The sequence below is a fragment of the Hippocampus guttulatus genome, chromosome 4 (assembly GCF_054856545.1).
Source record: "Hippocampus guttulatus isolate MCC_2025c chromosome 4, RoL_Hgut_1.0, whole genome shotgun sequence".
Taxonomy (NCBI): Eukaryota; Metazoa; Chordata; class Actinopteri; order Syngnathiformes; family Syngnathidae; genus Hippocampus; species Hippocampus guttulatus.
The window spans coordinates 18,821,747-18,838,933 of record NC_141264.1 but is presented as its reverse complement, the minus strand read 5'-3'; the positions used below and the strand labels follow the sequence as shown (position 1 = coordinate 18,838,933).

At 43.7% G+C, this 17,187-nt stretch overlaps 1 protein-coding gene across 3 annotated transcripts in view; it reads right to left on the bottom strand.

The window, feature by feature from the left end:
- megf11 (multiple EGF-like-domains 11) overlaps positions 1-17,187 on the bottom strand; it is a 91,086-nt gene that overhangs the window by 15,391 nt on the left and 58,508 nt on the right. For all 3 annotated transcript variants that reach the window (XM_086109119.1, XM_086109120.1, XM_086109121.1), the window contains 7 exons: positions 16,661-16,797; positions 14,327-14,539; positions 13,001-13,175; positions 8,617-8,737; positions 5,371-5,534; positions 5,151-5,253; positions 916-1,062 (listed from right to left, as the gene is read on the bottom strand). In XM_086109119.1, the coding sequence (XP_085965245.1) occupies positions 916-1,062; positions 5,151-5,253; positions 5,371-5,534; positions 8,617-8,737; positions 13,001-13,175; positions 14,327-14,539; positions 16,661-16,797 (1,060 nt within the window). The remainder of the gene's footprint in view (positions 1-915; positions 1,063-5,150; positions 5,254-5,370; positions 5,535-8,616; positions 8,738-13,000; positions 13,176-14,326; positions 14,540-16,660; positions 16,798-17,187) is intronic.

Here is a 17,187-nt window from a genome sequence, read left to right as displayed (position 1 = left end):
AGGTCAGTGGGGGTGCTGCTTGGGAGCGAGGTGAGGTGGAGGGGGGTTAACACTCTGATTGAATGATGGGCATCTGAAGTGCTGCCTCTCAGCTGGCTCACCCTCCAACTGTTTTTTCAAGGTCATACAAAGGTCACCAACAGTTATGTTCCAGTAAAAGTTAGGTGATTGATTTGATTACATGCCATTGTTTTACTAATAGTTACATTCTTCGAAAAAGAAAGATTCAAGCTGTTGAATGACACTCCCAGTTGAGGTTTACTGTCAAATTAAACAGAACTGAAAGAGAATTACACGTTAAGTAATTAAAACACACAACTTTGCCTTTAAATCCACTAACTTAATGCAAACACATGAAGGGAAACGCTAGAATCATGAGTCAGCGATTAGCATCTATGTGGCGATGTTACAGCCGTTAAGGTAACGGACATTTGAACACAAAAGGTGAGTCAACACAGGTAGAAGCCTGCTATAATAATAATGTTGAAAGCATATATAATTTATTCTCGGTGAAAAGCGACTATTATCGCAGCCACTGAGTCGCACTAGGTGTAAAAGTGTTCTTTGTTGGCCAAGTCATGCACACCTGAAGGAGCTGCAACGAATTAGTCATGATGCACGAATTTTTAAATTCTTGATATTCTATTTATGATGTTATTACTCTATGTTTTAATAAAATACTACATTATCAAATCGTATGTATAAGACGCAGTTCTCGCCATCCTGCCTACACTCTTTGCAGTGGCTTAGCCAGTCCTTTGCGGGCCCAAGGCAAACCCAGCAGGCTCTGCTATGTAAACCCGGAACAGGTTCCCGAGGCAACTATAAAGAAAAATGGACCGTGCATTTTAATGTGCTTAAGGGTTGTTTCCTAACTTTGCATCAAGCATTTGTGCATTCCGTGGGAACACTCACTTCTTTTGCAGGAAGTCCCTCTGAATCCAGGTGCGCACACACACGTTCCATCCTCCGGAGAGCAGGAGCCTCCATTCTGACACGGGCAGCTGAGTGAACAGTTGTTGCCCCAGTAGCCTTGTGTGCACATGTTGTCACAGTGGATTCCTGCATACACATGACAATGACACCTACGAAAGGGCTACGCAACGTTAAGAAGGATAAAAATTCTGCAGTAACACCAAACGAGAGCCGATGGCCCGAGATGTTATATCAGAGCAGATCTGCAGAGGGACGTTTGCTCAGCATGGATCCTCGATTGATTTCCACCCAGAAAGTGGATTTTTTTTTCTTTTCAAATTGGAGCCCCTCTTTTTAGACTCCTCCTGTTCTTCCTGAATCTACTTTATTTTTGATCTGACGAGGGCTCCATGCCAGTGCGCTGTGCTGATTAACAGGGCTACCTCTCGGGAGAGCACTAGCTTGTCTGGCATTCTCTTTCAGCGTAGCCGGTTTAGAGTACAGAACAGGAAAAAAAAAAAAAAAAAAAAAGGAAATACTCCGCGGCTACATGGGCACAGTGTGGGAAGTGTCACTGCACGTTGGAATCAGCTCCAAGCGGCAAACGAGAAAACGTTGCATCCATACGGGGGCTCTCGCTGTGCATGCAGATCTATTAGCACATCCATCGGAGCGGCGCCTTTTCTCCCAAGCATGCCGGCGCCTTTGAAAACTAAGGGCCAAAGTCATATGTACTGTATACGCACGCAGGTTCTTAAGTCACACGGTTACTTGCGCACATGTAAAGTTATTCGCTGCACACTCTGCATCCTTTCAAGCACCTGCCTTTATCTTCACGCCTCATTTGAAATTTCCTTTGAGTGAGGATATCTGAGAATAGCGCGGCCATTAAAACAGCATTACCTTTGAATTAGACTCGCACCAAACTCTGGGGACTCATTTTGTACGATAACATTGGCACTTTAAGGGTTGAACGTGAAGGAGCAGTGAGGGTACGAAATATTGATGCTTCACAGGGGCCAGAGTCGCCATGATTTAGTCCATCCGTCGACTTGAAAATATGGCGGTGTGGCGACGCTAGTCCAGTTGTGTTTGAGATTGCGCTACCTGAGGATGAAAAACTGCCAGCGCGTTTGTGGTGAGAAAATGAATGCAGACTGCATCTCACTTCTTGGTACAGTGGCGACAAACGAAGGAGCTTTGGATGCACGGTGAGCCGCAAGAAGAAAAGAGCGAGTTCAAGTGTCTGCAAAGGAATCAGAGGTCTCGCCATCTAATTTGTTCAGGGGGAGAAGGGCAAAGCAAACCACTCCTCTTTCCTTTAATGCCGCAGACCACGAAACACTCAAATTCGCAAGAAAAGGAGTAGAATATTGGCAGGAATCAAGTGCGGTGAAGTGCTATTGGTGTTCGGCACATCCTACTTGGCACTATCCGTCATGATCCATCGAGTGTCTTGCCAACAAAAAAATTCAAGCTATGAATCTCGAAAGCTCACCCCGACAGAGGAAAATGCATTGACCTTATCGAAGCACACTTTTAAAAGCTAACCAGGCGCCAGGTCCAAAAGGAAACAAGCTCAACGCTGGGTTATTTAAACCGAGCACCATGGATTAAGCTTTTGATCCAAGTATTGAAATGAGTTCAAGTTACTAAGAAAGGGTGGACACCCTTCCTGACACAACAAACCACAGGCAACGTTATATCAAATTGACTTCAACTATAGTACACAACACTGCGAATGGTTGGGTCAAAAATTATCCAATTTGGGTCAAAAAAGGGACTGACCCGCTACTAAGACCAATTTGATCCAACTTCATCGGTTCTACTTGGGGTGTTTTGTACAAACTTAGACATTTTTGGGGGCGCGATGGTAAGAGCAAGTTGTGCGAACATGGAGTAGTAGCATTGTTCGTTTTTTGACGAAGGTGATTTTTGACCTGTGTAGTGAAAAAAAAATTGTGATCATTTCAGCTTTTCAGGCCACCCAAACCAAATTTTCAACCCAATCCACTTGTCAAGTACTTAAACCAACCTTGCGTGAAAGTAACCAAAATCCACAGCTACCCAGTCAGTGAGTTAGGAAAGCAAGCCAGCATTTCTTTGTGTGTGAGGGGGGGAAAAAAAATCACATTGGGCTCCAGCACTTCAACACTGAAAATTTAAAACAAAATGTTTAACTTTTTCTCCCCCCCCCCACACCCCGCACCCCCTTACCTTGATGAGGTTGCCCCCATGTAGGCTAGAGAACACACTTCTCAAGGAATTCATGAATAGTTTCTCAAGCTATAATAAACTGTTATCAGTTGTGAGGGAAGAAGAGCAAGAGCGACCGACTTCATGTCAAATAGTGAGCCCACTTTTAGCTTTATTGCTTTGCCCCTTTGCCGGTTGTAAACGGACAAAGTTCGATATAAAATAACGATACGTCACCGCGGATTATGACTCCCTTTGGCCAGGAATGGACAGGAGAAGCGAGGGACGGAGCTTGATGGTGCAAAGATGACCGCAGCCGCCACCAATGGTCGCTCGCCGACACCCCCCCCCCCCCCCCCCCCACATCTTAAGGTCTTCAAATAGTTTTAAATAGACGCTTTTTCGATCGCCGAGCATACGGACGACTCACTTCATCTCAGATTGACTCCAGTGACCATAGCCCCCCGACACTCTGTTCACCTTCTCTGAGATCCCATTACCAAGGTTCGATGGCTTTAAGTGTGTATCAACGTGTGTTTATCCAACCCACTGGGCAGCTCCCTGGCCCCGCACCCCCCCGTGACTCAATTAAGGCAGACAGATGGTCCCGACCAGTGCAGGATTTAGAGCAGAGAGGTCCCTTCTTGCAAATAATAAAAGCCACAGTTTCCCCAGAATAAACGCCCCAAGCTCAGGACACCAAGCGCACAGACTTAACCCTTCTTGCTGAATCTATTCCCTGCATGAATGTATCTCTCCACCCATGTTGGAGGACCCCCGCCCCCGTGCGTACACACCACCCATGCCTTATCTCGAATTCGACTTTCTGAGCAGTGTTTTAGTTTTAAGCATACCGATACTCACTTGCTTTTGGGGCACATTTTCGAGTCACAGCTCAGAAAACAATTCAAAAGACCTCTCTCTCTCTCTCCCTCTTCCTCTCACTCCCATTTTCTAATCCGCTTATCCTCACGACGGTTGCGGGTGCGTTGGAGCCTATCAGAGCTGTCTTTGGGTAGTAGGCGGAGGACACCCTGAACTAGTTGCCAGCCAATCGCAGGACACACATCGACCGACAACCATTCGCGCTCATACTCACTCCTATGGACAATTTAGAGCACATGTGTCAAACACAAGGCCTGGGGGCCAGATGATTTTATGTGGCCCCTCTGAAAGAAAATCATGCATGTCCACTTGCATGATCCTTGCTAAAAAAAAAAAAAAAAGATAGAAAATGTAAAATTATCATGTGTAATAAATGATTTTGGAATAATTTTGTAGTAAGTAATAATGCGATAACACATTTTTGTGGTTACACTGTCAGAACGGCCCCGCGGGAGAAGACGTAACTCAAAAGTGGCCCGCGACAAAAATGAGTTTGACACCCCTGATTTTGAGCGATTAATTGCAATGCATGTTTTTGGAATGTGGGAGTAAACTGGAGTGCCTGGAGAAAACCCACGCAGGCACGGGAAAAACATGCAAACTCTACACAGTAAGGCCAGAGCCGGAATTGAACTCTGCACCTCAACTGGGAAAGGATTATTTCAGTATGCATACTTTTTTTTTGTTTGTTTGTTTGGTGCTTGACCATGCGGCTTTTCTGATGCAAACTATGCTCCTTTGCTCCACAGGCTGGAAAACCCTGATCAAATAATTCGGTCAGCATATTTTGGGTTGGATTGATTCCACCTCAAAATATTCATCTGCTGGAGGGGGTCAACAGGTTCCGTAGATGTAATACAACACCATTGCTAGTTTGCGAGTTGGGGCGCTAATTTAGGGTTTATTTCTCAACATCTCTCATGCGCGTGACCTGCTGGCTGAGTGGCAAAAACAAATGGGACATTTAATTAACGCACCACATCGTAGACCTAGAGTGTAAACATGCTTTACAACTCAAACCGTATTTGTCTTTGGTAATTTGATGTCTGTCTAGCTTCTGCTGACTTTCAGCTTTGAGGGTAGAAAATGAATATTCACCTTCTCAGAGGGAGTGATAATTTTCCTGCCCAAATTATACAAGAATAAGTACCAACCTGTCCAGCCTGGATGACAGTGGCAGTAACCACTTACTGGGTCGCAGCTGTCCGCATGACTGCAGTCACAGCGCTCCCTGCACTCCAGCCCAAAAGTGCCATCCTGACAACAAAAAAAAAAGCAGCTCACTCTTAAGCCATGTGTAACAATTTAACACCATGCTGGGTTCAAGGTCAGTAGGAGATTCGCAATATCCTCTTAGTTTACTTTCAAACTTACAGGGCAGGGCTCACTACAGTGCTCGCCTTTCCAGCCCGGAGAACATGTACAGGTGCCATCAACCGGGTCACAAGCAGCACCGTTGGCGCACAAGCAAGACCGATTACAGCCAAGACCCCAAAGACCACTGGAGCACAGGATGGAGCAGTCCACCCCCTGCCAGCCTGGAGTCAGATGGAGCAGAGACACATTAAAACACAGTACAGGATATTATGGATAATAATTACGTCTTAGTCAAAACAATCTCGGTTCATTCAGTCTACAGACAGTTCAATGTAACTTTGAAGTGGTATCGCTACTATGTGGAGAATATCATTTGACTGCACTCACACAAATGAGACGCTATTAACTCATACAGGGAAAGCGGTTACTACAGTGGACAGCTTATCATGTTAACAGGTTACAGGTTATCAATATTGGTGCATGAAAGGGTTAATTCCAATGCCTTGTTTTTTGTTTTTTGGAATGTGGGAGGAAGCTTATGACCTGGACAAAAACCTCGACTAAAAGAAAAAGAAAGCAAGAAAGCATGAAAAAAAAAGTCAGGTGAGCCAGTGGTTAGTCGACATGCGAGCATTTCGATGTGAGTTATGGCCGAAAGCATCTCCTTGCGAGTGTTCTCATTTGGGTGTTTGACTGTTTGTTCTGTTCAATAAATGGCGGGACAGACCTTGGCAACAGTACACAGTGCTTTTCAAAGTAGAGTGATGGGACTCCGTAGGAATAAGATGCAATATTCGAGCCTCCGCCAGGGGCGGTATACAAGTATAAATAAATGAGAAATATAACTAGCCACATCTCACATTCAGTCATTCTATCCATTTAAAATGAATGCAATCATTTTCCACCTCTCAGACATATCGACCCGCAGATTGAATTACACAAAAAAAAAAAAAAAAAAAGCAAAGAGGAAAAAATAGAAGCAGTAGACCAAACTGGGTGGATAATGAGAAGCACCAACCGCTGCTAAAAACAAAAAGTTTTAAAAAAAAGTTGTGTAACAAGCAAATGATCAAGTACCGGTAATCCTCTCTGTAAGTCTTTTACGACACAATTCCATCTGCCTGCGATCTGATTTGCTCGCTTTGATGTTCTCACGTGCAGCGGGACGCATGCAGCAATATGAAATGGACAAATTGGAGAGCTGTCTGAAACACCTGCCGGCTCCCCCCGAGGGGACGCATCCGCTCTCCTCTCCTCTTGTGCATAATACTGTACATTATTGACCGCGGCAGATATGCGGACATGGAGGAGTGCAATCGATCGCACAGTCCAATTGAGCCTGTTAAACAGTGAGGAAAGTCCCTTCTTGTTGACTCAATCATTCTTCTCACTGGCTGTGTCAAAGTCTAATAGCGGGGCATCGATTCCTTCCTCTTTTGCCAGTGCGGTGATGGATGGAGGCAAGCGTTCACAATCTGAGTACGCAAGGCAAAAGAAAAGTGACAAGGAAGGTGTCACGACAACATGAGCCTTGAGCACCTTTTTATCTCAAGAAACTCGCAAAGTTCCACGATGACAGGGCTCTGGAGACAACGTTTATTGACTTTTTATTGAATCTCTGCTTTTTTTTTTCCTAACGTATATTTTACCAATATCACAAGGCCTGACAAAAATATGACCTGAATTTGTGCAGTTGTACTTCCCTATGTACTGGCTCCAGTATACACATTCCTGCATTGCGGTGCAGTCGTTGGCCCCATGGAGTATATTACAAACGCGTGGAGGGACAGCAAAAATTCACTGCGACATTTCAGCCAATTCTAACAACTAGGTTGTAGAGCCGTTAGAAAATAAGCATTATGATGGTGTGGAGGCCTTCGACCGAGGACACTGCTTGATTTGCATACCTTTATATTTTGGTCTGATAAAGCAAAAGAAATAATGGGCAAAAGTGGCAGGCAGAGCGTGAGGTGAGGTCAGCAAGGACTAGTGATAGGAATGAACAGGGAAAGGTGATCTGAAAATAACTCTCTTCAAAAAGAGACAGTGGTTGGTTTTTGTATTCCCTAGTTTTCATAAGATTCTGTTTTCGACAAATGTTTTTGTCTATATTTTGGGTTGTAGAAAAAAAAAAGCGTACCGCAGAGATTCCATTTCCCAGAATCAAAGCATGTTCATCCAAATAATTTACCGGTAATATGTTTTCTTAAAAGGGTTCAAAAGATGGAGAAATTGCATTCAACAATGGAAGCTTTTATCAACAACTCAAGGCAATAAATCTCCCGGCCTGCTAATCAACAAATCCTCTCAAAAGTCCGACCTTCAAAGTAAAAGCTGGTCTTCCAATAACAGTTTCACCACACTATTTGGCCACATGAAGTCTTTTTTAGCATTCACACTCCATGAAGAAACCCAGACTGCGAACAAAAAATGTTGTTTAACTGTTATTATACTGAACTGCTTTTATTTTCAAGGCTGGACTTTTGGCAAGATATGTAACATAAATTTTGCGCAGTCTTGCTGAATAGATCGGAAGTATTTATTGCAATGAGAGTTGTTAGTAAAATCTTGAATCGTGGAATACACTCCGTCTCGAAAAACCTTTTCAGACAGTACAACTAAAAGTGGATGGTTGTTCATCTATGTGTGCCCTGTGATTGGCTGGCAACCAGTTCAGGGCCCTCTGCCCCAAGACAGCTGGGATAGGCTCCAGCACGCCACGCGACCCTTGTGACGATAAGCGGATCAGAAAATGGATGGATGGATTCTGGAACAGATTAATTGGGTTTCAATGATTTCTTATAGGAAATATTGCTTTGGCTTTCGTTCGATCCTATTTTCGCAAGACCGGAATGGAATGGATGAAAAACAAAAACTGGGGCTCCACCGTATTGACATTTCGGTGATGTCTTCTTCATGTTCCATTTCGCTAGCACTGCAACGCATGATCCCGTCACCATAACAAGACTCAGCTCTCCGATCAGCTCAGAATCTTGGACCAGAACTTCTCCCTCAGTGCCTCATGGGAGTGAACCACGAACCCTCCTCATTGATAAGAATGATGAGACGTCCACATTCCTTGGAGTCCTCATTAGACATAACCTGTCATATGGGCCACACAGCAAAGGGCTGCAGAAGCCTCACCTCCTTGACGAATGCCTGAAGGAAAGCGCAATTCCTTTGAGAGCGGCTCACCACTTACGACGTGAAGTTAACCGCTGCTCTTCGGCAGGAGGCCTCAAGAGTGCTTCATTAGAGGATCACTGGTTGAAGTGGAAAGATATTACGCTACTTGGGCCGTACCTTCCCTGCACATGCAGGATCCGTCGACAGGTGAGCAGGAAGCGTGGTTATGGCACGAGCAGGTGGACGTGCAGCTTGGTCCAAACAAACCAAGAGGACATTCGGTGGCACAGTCTTCACCCTGTGATGGAATTAACAGACAGGCAAGAGGGAACTCATCAGCACAGCAATAAATGTTGTCTCTGGCTGACCCTTCACATTTTGATAATTAGCATCTGCTTTTCACTTTGCAAAGTTACTATCGCCCTGCCAATTCCAACTTCATTATTATTATGATTGCAAAGGGAGAATTTTGATGCCACTCGCTTGCTGTCAATATTATAAACACGTTCGGTAATACTGTGAAGAGTGAGAGTGTACCTAATAAATACTTTCATTAGGACAACAGGAGTAAGGTTTCTCAGGTTAAGAAACAGTCACATATGCTTATCATGTATGTCTGTATAATTGTGATGGATCACAAAAATATATCATGTAATCTCAAAAAAGATCCTGGTCTTTGAAAGCTACATTGTAAAGGTATGGCACTCCGCGTATTCTAAATCTGACAAACAAAATCGTTCACATTAAAAATGATTTCAAGTGAAACAGCAAATATGTGGTTGAAAATAAAATGAAAAATATCACAATACATCTGATATAAAATGTGAATTTCTTTGTCATTATTTATTAGTCATGTAAACTGCTAATTATGTTTTTAAAAAAATGCATTTTACCATCGTGGTGTAAATTAGGTTTTGGTTCGATTAACAGTTTGTTATAAGGAACCCACTGGGATTCAGTTGCCATAGAGACCAGGGCTCAATTTTCTAGCTTGGTTCTGCATCCTAGCAAACGGTAATGGCTTCGAGGGTCATGTCCTTGTCCCCCAATTATGACTCTTATCATCTGGTGGGGGTCACGCGGGTAAGTGCTGGGGTAGGATTGAAAGAATTTATCAGGACGCCGTGCAGACGGTGCAATGGAGGGTTACTCAGAATTTGCTTCACCGTCTGCTGGATGCTCATGTTTTGGGCTTGGTTGTCACTGGGGGTGAAAAGGGGTCTTAATCCAACCACTGGGTGGTCAGTGGAATGTCGGGGATATCACATATCAATGGCTGACTCAAAATCTTACATTAAGAAAAATCCCAGCGATGGGAGGCTGCTGGCCACTGCGGTGCAGCTTTTAAGCCCCCGATCATTACATCTAGGGAAGGACACACCGTGTTGCCCACTGTGTCCTCCATAACCTGCTGTCATTTGAATGTCTCTGCTTTAAAGGCTGAGCACTAACTGCACCTGTCTTGTCCGTCCTTATAAAATGGAGATCGCAGCCAGGCGAAGCTCCCCCCCCCCACACACACACACAAATCCTCCCATTGCATATTGAAGCTTGAGTGACAGGTGACACAACGATTTAGAGTTCCAATTAGGAGCTCACAGGAGCCCCGCTCACTCGACCGCTGGGGGAACCGCTGGTCGCTCACTGCTCTCCTTATCATTGTGATTTCTGTTTAAACAGAAGGCAGGAGATGTGCTGGTGGAGAGCAAGGGCGGAAGGCGGATCTTAAAACGGCTCTCCTCCCCCCAGAGCGACACATAAAAGCCTGTCTGCCGATGAAATTTTGATCAATCAGCTTCAATAAACCTTTGTTCTACCGAAAATGACAGTGTCAGGATTGCGAAGAAAAGCACATCTGTTGTGCTTTTTTTTTTTTTTTTCCTGTGTAGGGAGGATATCAACTGGTAGGGCTGCTGCTTAAATGACCGTTGGACTCGACTCAAGCGCCCCAAATGACCATGTTGATTTTTGCTGCTTCACACGAAGCACAGACCTAAGGTTGGGCCGCTCTCAAGGGACAAACTCCCTCATTATCGTCTGATTCATATTCCTTTTGAGCCGTTGAAGGAATAAAGCATGCATGTGGAGAGTCATTATTAAAACACTGGGCTGTCAGTCCGCCCTGCTAGGGAGTCGCAGGACCTTACATAAGAAGCTCGTCAGCGAGGTGAAGAGTCAAAGCTACAAAACTAGGGCGTCCTTGGCCTCTTCTCCTTGGCATCATCGTGTAATTGAAGCGCTTTTTCATCCCGAATGCCACTCGCTGACACAACATTGATCTGCTCGGTACCCCTTTGAGATTGGATGTAAATGACGCTGATAATTACCAATCAGTCTCACTCCTTAACAGTTCATCTAACAACCCGAAGAGCAGGCGCGTCTTAAAATTCATGCGGCAAGACAGAAAATGAACCTGTGAACCTTTTGATGAGGTTGGAAAGCCCTGAGAGATGGAAAAAAATCATTTCTTTTCGCCACCAACAAAGGCCGAATGGAATCCATCTCAGACTTGCTAATGCGCACATCATTCACATTCAGCAGCGCCGACTGAATGCAGATATGAGCAACATTGCGCATACAGTATATTGTTATGTGACTCCACATGTAAGGTAACGACACTGCCCAAATAGGTAACATGTGATGACTTTGTCCCAGTCAAAAAGAGCATGTCCAATTACCGGAGTTAAATCAAGCATGCGGGAGCTCAGTCGACTTTGCTCGCTTTGCTCCCCGATGGGGCTGCAGAACAAAGATGCGGCGGGGAGGCCTGGGCCCCATCGGCAGTGACCCGGGGAAGCCATTTCAGCGACAATTGCAGCCCCGACGCCATCATCAAGCACTGTTTAAAAGCACCCAGTGTGATAATGATCGGGCGCCGTGTGACAAAAGGTTACATGCTAACAGACATGGCGGCGACAGAGCCTCTGCGTTGTGTGCTATTTTTGTTAAAGGTCTTTCAGAAAAAAAAAAAACATGACTGTTCCAGACGTTTTTCTACACCCGCGCACACCGCTCCTCCATATGTAGTGCGTCTGTTCCCATCAGACTCCTGCCCTCAAGGTCTGTTTAATGGATCTGGCAGACCTCCCTGATGCGGAAGAACAGGTGGAGCAAATTAAGACACAGTCTGTGGCCTCGCTCGGTGGCTCAATTCGCCAAAGAGGCCCCCGCTCCAAGACAAAGGCAATTTCTACTGAAATATTACATTGCCCGCAATGCACTCTCCTGGTCAGACTTGCTGTGTAACTTAAGATGAGGAACACGTGACTGAAGTTGTACAAATAATTAGAGTTGCAAACAATGCGGCTGCGCGTGTACGGCGGGGATTGCATTTGGTGCGAGAGTACAGCTTGTTGTTTTCACTTCTCTGACACTCCAAGAGAAGGCACACGAAGCACTCGATTCAAACCAGACAAAACGCAAGATTAAAGCCGAGATGATGCAAAAGAAAAAGATTCACTTTCGGGGAGGGAAAAGTGATGAAAAATATTTTAGTATGAAAAATGGATATTGTTCTTTGCTTCCTTCCTTTCCTCGGTGAAGACTCCGACGAGAACCAAATAGTCACGAAATGAAAAAGGAAGGCCATCAATAACGTAATTATCAACGCTCACAATTGCCATGACGATTCAACGAAAACAGGATGTGTTGTGAGAAATTTTTGTTCACCGGCTGAACAGCGATCGTCTGTTCCCATAAGATTGGAATAGCATTTTGCATAATGAAATTGCATTCCAATTAGTCGGAAATTGTGGGTTAATTAAGAACGCGTCATTTTCTGTTTTCTTTCAGTGTAACTCAAACCAATTTGCTTGTTTGGAGGTTTGTTCATTTTTTATTTTTTTTGGTCTTATTACTGAATTCTATGCAAATAATTTGGCTTAAAAACACGGCGCTAATTTTATTTATTCCCCACCGAGTAGTTTTTATAATGAATACAGTGTAGTTAATATGAATTATGAATAAATACTTATAGGAAAGGATAGCCTAACAGTTTTTCAAATGAAAACATTAGCGCACTCACCCCGCTGCAAAGTGGACTAAAGGTTACCACATCCGCTTCAAGGTTATGATGTTTTGAGTTCGAATCTTGGCTTTGGTCTTCTGTGTAGAGCGCACATATTGTTTTCTGCTGGGAGTTCAGCCCCCCCCCCCCCCCCACACACACACACACAGAGCGAAAACATGTATGTTTCTCGTTTTCCGATATGTGTGCTGCAATGATTGACCGGCGGCCATGTACCCCGCCTCTTGGATAATGGCACTTGGGGTAGGTTCCAGCTCACCTGCAAACCTAAGAAAATAACTGCCAAGAGCTAAAAAAATGAATGTATGGATTGTAATCACTTAACCACTGACATCTATGGGCAATAAAAAACATGTTCAAAACTGTATATCCTTCAAGCGTGTCATGATAGGATATAGGGCTACACTTGCTGAAGGAGTCGACACAGCTACAGCGAAGTTCCTGTTGCTTAATTATAAAAGCAACAGTGTGCTTAACTTTTCATATCATTTGAATCCAAAACCTCATGATGCAGAAACACACACGGAGACTCACCATAAAGCCTGGCGCACACATGCAGGTACCAGCGATTGGGTGGCAGTCAGCTCCATTGGTGCAGCTACACGGCAACATGCAGCCTTCCCCATAGTAGCCTGGCGGGCAGGTCTCATTACAGTAAATCCCGGTCCATCCCGCAGTGCAGGTGCATTCCCCAGAAAGAGGGTGGCAGCTTCAAGTATAACGAGAAGAATAGATGAGACTAAAATGCAACAATAGAAATGAGCCCATAAAGATGTACGTGCGAGTTTGTGGAAAACAAGTCATTTAATAAAGCACAAAAATAGTTTAGTCCCCCGATCCCTGAAATGTCAAAAGAGCCTAATTACGGGGCTGTGTGTCCATGTTTTGATTTCAGGAATGGAGCGGTCGCCTGCAGCATCTCGTCAATGTTCAATCTGAGTGTATATATGTCAACGTATCCTTAAAAGTAAACTACAATGGAACAACTGCACCTTCGGTCACGCTACTGAATCTGCAAGGGAAGTGGGAATGGTGTGGTGTCCTGTTTGTAGAATAAACTGGGGTGAGAATGAAGGAATGAGTGCAGAAATGTAATGAGTGTGTGTGGCGGGCGCCAGCGTCATTGGGTACGCTGAGAGGGTGAGAGAAGTGCGCAGTTGCTCATAAGCGCAGCTTTGAGGCAACACTGGCATGTGAGTATCGCTATATCATCTTTTTGGCATTTGCTGTTTGTGTTCGAATAAAGGTATGTACTGCAAGATGGATGTGATTTATTAATCGGTCTTTCGGTGTTGTTCAAATTTACATGTCATTCATTTTATTTTGTGTTTGTTTGATTGTAAACTTGAATTGGGAGTGTCGATAAAAAGCTTGAACCAAGTACAATGTTGACTTATTTTGAAGAAATGTTCTATGTTCCGCCAAATTGCACGCCACATGCTCAGCGAGGACACAATAGTACCATGTATGAGAGGCGGGTAAAAATTCTATCAGCTGTCATAGTATCAGAGCATTTTTAGGAGTACGACTGCAGACGCACAGTATCAGCACAGTGCAGCTCTAGTGAGTGTGTGTGTGTGTGTGTGCGCTTATGTGAAATGAATGAGATGTCTCCTTTCCCCTTCACTTTGTGGTGACTTCTATGCAGCCCGAATCAGAGCATTAACATGACATTAACTATGAATGCTGAGAAATTATGAATGAAGCAGAGGTCACAATGAAATGCTAACTGGGTGACACAGACGAGAGGTGTTCAGACTTCGGAATGAGGGGTGCTTTAGACCCTCCAAAAAAAAAAAAAAAAAAAAAGGGGCAGAATTTGCAGTGAGGGTAGTCCGGATTTGTAGGCCATTCGCTTACCTCACAGTGTTGGTGGCATTACAGGGGCAGTACTTGTCACAGATAAGGCCATAAAGGCCCAGGGGACAGAATCTGTCCTGGCAATTGGGTCCTTTAAAACCAGTTTCACACAGACAGGCTCCATTGATGTGGTGGCACTTGGCTCCATTGTGGCACTCGCACTTTTGGTTACACTGAGGGCCGTAGGTGCCGACCGGACAGTCATCCTGACACCTGTACACAACGGAGATACAGCCTTCCCTATACCCACACTTCAGATGCCATTTATATGAAAGTTGTCGTGTAAAATGAGAAACCTTTGAACACATTTACAAGTGTTATAATACTGTAAGACCAATGACGATAAGTCTCCATATTGAAATTTTCCAAATTTTTCAGCTAAATACACCAATCCGAAAATTTGCTTTGTGCCTGGATCCAAAACTGACACAAATATATGATGTATTACCATAACATCATCGCGTAGAAATATTAAAAGCACGACAAATGACTTCATTACAATGAATCAAAGAGCACTTCGCCAAGAAATTGCCTGCTTGATGATTTAAGTTGCCACCATTTTGTACAGTATTTTAAAACACACTTGCCCTAAAAGGAAACGTGACTAAGAAATTGGAAATTAAAGCTAGAGCCTGTTGTTTGTTGCAAAAGTTTAGTTTATTCCTCCCTCAGAGTTGATATTCATCTGTGCTGTATGGTACACATACAGTACATTTGACAATGAAGTTTATCCAATCCAATCCAATATCAATCTTTAACTGGAATTTATGAACAGTCGCTTAGACATTTAAATACAGTAATGAATGTTTCATTCATACTGTGGGGGGGGGGGGGGGGGGGGTGGTCCAAAGCAACTCCCTGCAGGAAGCGGCTAGTACTTGGGTGTCTCTGCAGGGGTTGGATTTTGTAACCATGATCAGTCCTAACCATGAGCGCTTCCCTATTGGAGAGGTAAATGTGAACGTAGAAGTGTAATCAAGTGCTCTCCCCTAATAATAACTCCTGGGCTGCACATTTAGCGCCAAATAGCGAGCTAATATGAGGGTCTCCGCGACTACAAACGGCATCTTTTTAAATGAATGTCCCTCCGACAATGTTGATCAAAACTGAGTATAATTATGTTTGTGAAGATTTCATTTGATTTGGAAGGTGTCATGAAAAGAGCACTGAAGTGTATTACACTTGGATATATCGTTTTTGACACAAAGGGGAATGAGAATTGTAACAAGATATGTAACTCAATGATAAGAGACACAAGTTTGACATCTTACATTACTCATCATTAAAAAAAATCTCACAAAATGTAAAGCATTAACTTAGCTTCATATCGGTTGTGCATTTAATTGACAAAACATTAAAGGAATAGACAACATGGAGACTGGTTTGGGATGATTAAAAATGTGAAATGTGAATGTGTCGCTAAAGCTAACTAGCGCAGGTACAGACACTGAATACAAAGTGGCTAATGCGCGAATAAATGTTACTACTACTCATGAAGTAGTGAATTCACTTGGAATTCGTCGGTTCCAAGTTCAGACTTACTTTCTGCTGGTATTTATGTGACTCAGAGTACTCTTACCTCTGGCAGGTGTACTTAAAGAAGTGTGCGGATGTCTAACATTATACTGAACGTCTCTTTATGCTAGGCTGCGCCAGGCTATGCCTAGCAGGTCAATTTGCTCATCACTGACAAAATGAATGAGCACAGTTTGGGCAAAAAAAAAAAAAAAAAAAAAAAGTAAAATAAAATCCTTGACAAGGTTTCCATTCGTGAGACGGTTGCTTGAGCTGAAGTAATAAAGCCAAGCTGCTCTGGGCTCCTTGGGCAGACATGGCGAAATAAAAAGATGTGTGGATTTCAATGAGACTTTAATAAAAACCCATTACTTAGAATTAATGACCAGAGCCCAAACAGCATGTATCCCACCGTGAGATCAATGGACAAGTTGGGAGTAGAGGGAGATGAAGGCTGGAGACATGAAATCCTGACCGCTCTGTATGAAATACGAGATTAATTAAACATTTACAACACTATTGGAAGCTTCCAGCTCACCTTGAAATGGCGTAATTTTTTTTAACAACTTATTTCACTTGAGAATGGACTTATTCAAGCGTTTCCGTTCTCTTTTAAAATATCGGGTTGGTGCTTCATTAGGAAGTCAACAGCGAGAATAGGTCAGCGGGTGGCTTCACACAGTTGTGTTATCGTCACTCTTTGCATAGAATATCAATATATTATCCCATTGTCTGACCTATATGCAAAGCGGGCCTACGAAACATCACATTTTGTCATTTGTGTGTTAAATGAAGCCGTTCGGGGTGTCGTGGTGGTACCTGCGGCCGCTGAACCCGGCCGCACACTGGCACTGCCCTGTGATGTGGTCACACAGGCCGCCATTGCGACAAGAACAGTCTTTACTACAGTTGATGCCATACTTGCCAACTGGGCACGGCTGGCCACAAACGGAACCCTGTGCAGAACACAAACCAAATGAGATACATTATTAGAGAGACTAGTCATGTTTGTTGCAATCAGAGGTGATTACTTTGGTTCATATGTGCGTTATTTCGTATTTATCTCTTTGAGGAAATGTAAGCATTTGAAAATGTGGAACTTTTGATATGTTAATTTGCATCTAAATTCTTCATAATTGGTTTTCTGTATTGCCTGCCAGGTTCGAGAGATGCCAGTGCTGGAAGGCTTCAATGATCAGTGAAACAATGTAAACTCTTTATTCATGTCTAGGTGGCATTATTCATAATGATTTGATGAAATTTGCTGAGTAGGAATGATCCACAGACTAACTGAAGATCTTTTCATCAGGATTGATGATGTTGCTGATCCTAATTGATGTTACCTC